At 50.8% G+C, this 2,500-nt stretch overlaps 1 protein-coding gene across 1 annotated transcript in view; it reads right to left on the reverse strand.

The window, feature by feature from the left end:
- cdh23 (cadherin-related 23) overlaps positions 1–2,500 on the reverse strand; it is a 211,069-nt gene that overhangs the window by 125,902 nt on the left and 82,667 nt on the right. Inside the window, exons 6-7 of the mRNA XM_035531500.1 lie at positions 1,140–1,334; positions 874–1,002 (exon numbers count right to left, since the gene is read on the reverse strand). Of these exons, the coding sequence (XP_035387393.1) occupies positions 874–1,002; positions 1,140–1,334 (324 nt within the window). The remainder of the gene's footprint in view (positions 1–873; positions 1,003–1,139; positions 1,335–2,500) is intronic.

Here is a 2,500-nt window from a genome sequence, read left to right on the forward strand (position 1 = left end):
TGGGCATGTCAGGGGGTGTGAGTGGGCATGTCTGGGGTGTGAGGGGGCGTGTCTGGGACTGTGAGTGGGCATGTCTGGGGTGTGAGGGGGCGTGTCTGGGACTGTAAGTGGGCGTGTCTGGGGTGTGAGTGGGCGTGTCTGGAGATATGACTGGGTGTTGTGTGTTGTGAGTGGGCTGTAAATGGGAATGTGGAGGGTGGGACGGGGCGTTTCTGGAGGCTGGAGGCATGGTTAAGGTTAAGCTGAGTGCACTGCCCTATACTTTGGGTTTCACAGAGAGCAATTCTGCTCCCTGTTATTCCATAAGCAATGGCCCTGCACATACACACACACACACACACACACCCACACACACACACACACACACAAACGCACACATACATATGCTTTCTGAAGTCATGTAGCTAGCTGAGTAGAGCAATTTCATGAGTGTGGGGGGTTAATGCTGAATGGCCTCAGATAGGGTCCGTATAAAGCCCTGGGTAGCTACTTGGTAATGAGCCAATCAGAGCTGACTGTCTGTCATGACTCAGTCAGAGCTGCGCTGTCTGTGGATCATGTTAAACAACACACAAAACAAATCTGCCTCTATACTGTGTGAGTATTGAACAGCTCTTCTTCAGTACTGTGTGGGTACTGAACACTTCTGTCTCTGTACTTTGTGGGTAATGAACACTTCTGTCTCTGTACTGTGTGGGTAATGAACACTTCTGCCTCTGTTTCTGTGTGGGTACCGAACACATCTGCCTCTGTACTGTGTGGGTACTGAACACTTCTGTCTCTGTACTGTGTGGGTACTGAACACACCTGCCTCTGTACTGTGTGGGTAAAGAACACTTCTGCCTCTGTACTGTGTGGGTACTGAACACTGACCAGAGGGACTTCCTCCTCTATGTTGGTACTGTATGGAAGGTTGGTGAAGATGGGATCCATGTCCTGAACATCAGTAATAGATATGGCCAGGTTAGCCAGACTGGACAGAGGTCTAACCTTATCTTGATCCTGTAAGAGGACGGACACATACACACACACACACACAACTGTGAGCTTAACAATTAACAAGTAATTAACAGTTTTTTAAATTAACAATATTTGCAGAATATACAACATATGTGCAATATGTGTGTGTGTGTGTGTACCGTGGCATTGACAGTAAGCTGGTAGGCCGTCGTTGTCTCATAGTCCAGACGTTTGGTTACCGTGACGATGCCTCGCGCTCCGTCGATGGAGAAGAAGGCCGAGGGAGGCTGGAAGGAGAAGAGTACACTTCCTCCTGTCCCCTGATCAGGATCAGTGGCATTCACCATGAACACAGACGTCCCTACAGGGGTGTCCTATACACACACACACACACACACACACACACACACACACACACACACACACACACACAGGTCAGTGGCATTCACCATGAACACAGACGTCCCTACAGGGGTGTCCTACACACACACACACACACACACACACACACACACACACACAGGTCAGTGGCATTCACCATGAACACAGACGTCCCTACAGGGGTGTCCTACACACACACACACACAGGTCAGTGGCATTCACCATGAACACAGGCGTCCCTACAGGGGTGTCCTACACACACACATACACACACACAGGTCAGTGGCATTCACCATGAACACAGACGTCCCTACAGGGGTGTCCTACACACACACAGGTCAGTGGCATTCACCATGAACACAGATGTCCCTACAGGGGTGTCCTACACACACACAGGTCAGTGGCATTCACCATGAACACAGACGTCCCTACAGGGGTATCCTACACACACACAGGTCAGTGGCATTCACCATGAACACAGACGTACCTACAGGGGTGTCCTACACACACACACACACACACAGGTCAGTGGCATTCACCATGAACACAGACGTACCTACAGGGGTGTCCTACACACACACACACATACAGGTCAGTGGTATTCACCATGAACACAGACGTCCCTACAGGATTGTCCTACACACACACACACACACACACAGGTCAGTGGCATTCACCATGAACACAGACGTCCCTACAGGGGTGTCCTACACACACACACACACACACACACACAGGTCAGTGGCATTCACCATGAACACAGACGTCCCTACAGGGGTGTCCTACACACACACACACACACACAGGTCAGTGGCATTCACCATGAACACAGACGTCCCTACAGGGCTGTCCTCTACACACACACACACACACACACACACACACACACACACACACACACACACACACACACACAGGTCAGTGGCATTCACCATGAACACAGACCTTAAGGGTCTTGCTCAGGGGCCCAACAGTGGCAACTTGGCAGTGATGGGGCTTGAACCAGCAACCTTCTTATTACTACCCACTGAGCTTCCACTGCACTGCTGTACTGCTGCACAGGCCTGCAAGGATATTCCACAGACCCATAAGGACTCCGGCGCCATTCCACAGACAGCCCATGAGGAAGCATGGGGCATTGTGTCTACTCACAAAGTGG

Source organism: Electrophorus electricus, chromosome 11 (assembly GCF_013358815.1).
Source record: "Electrophorus electricus isolate fEleEle1 chromosome 11, fEleEle1.pri, whole genome shotgun sequence".
NCBI lineage: Eukaryota > Metazoa > Chordata > Actinopteri > Gymnotiformes > Gymnotidae > Electrophorus > Electrophorus electricus.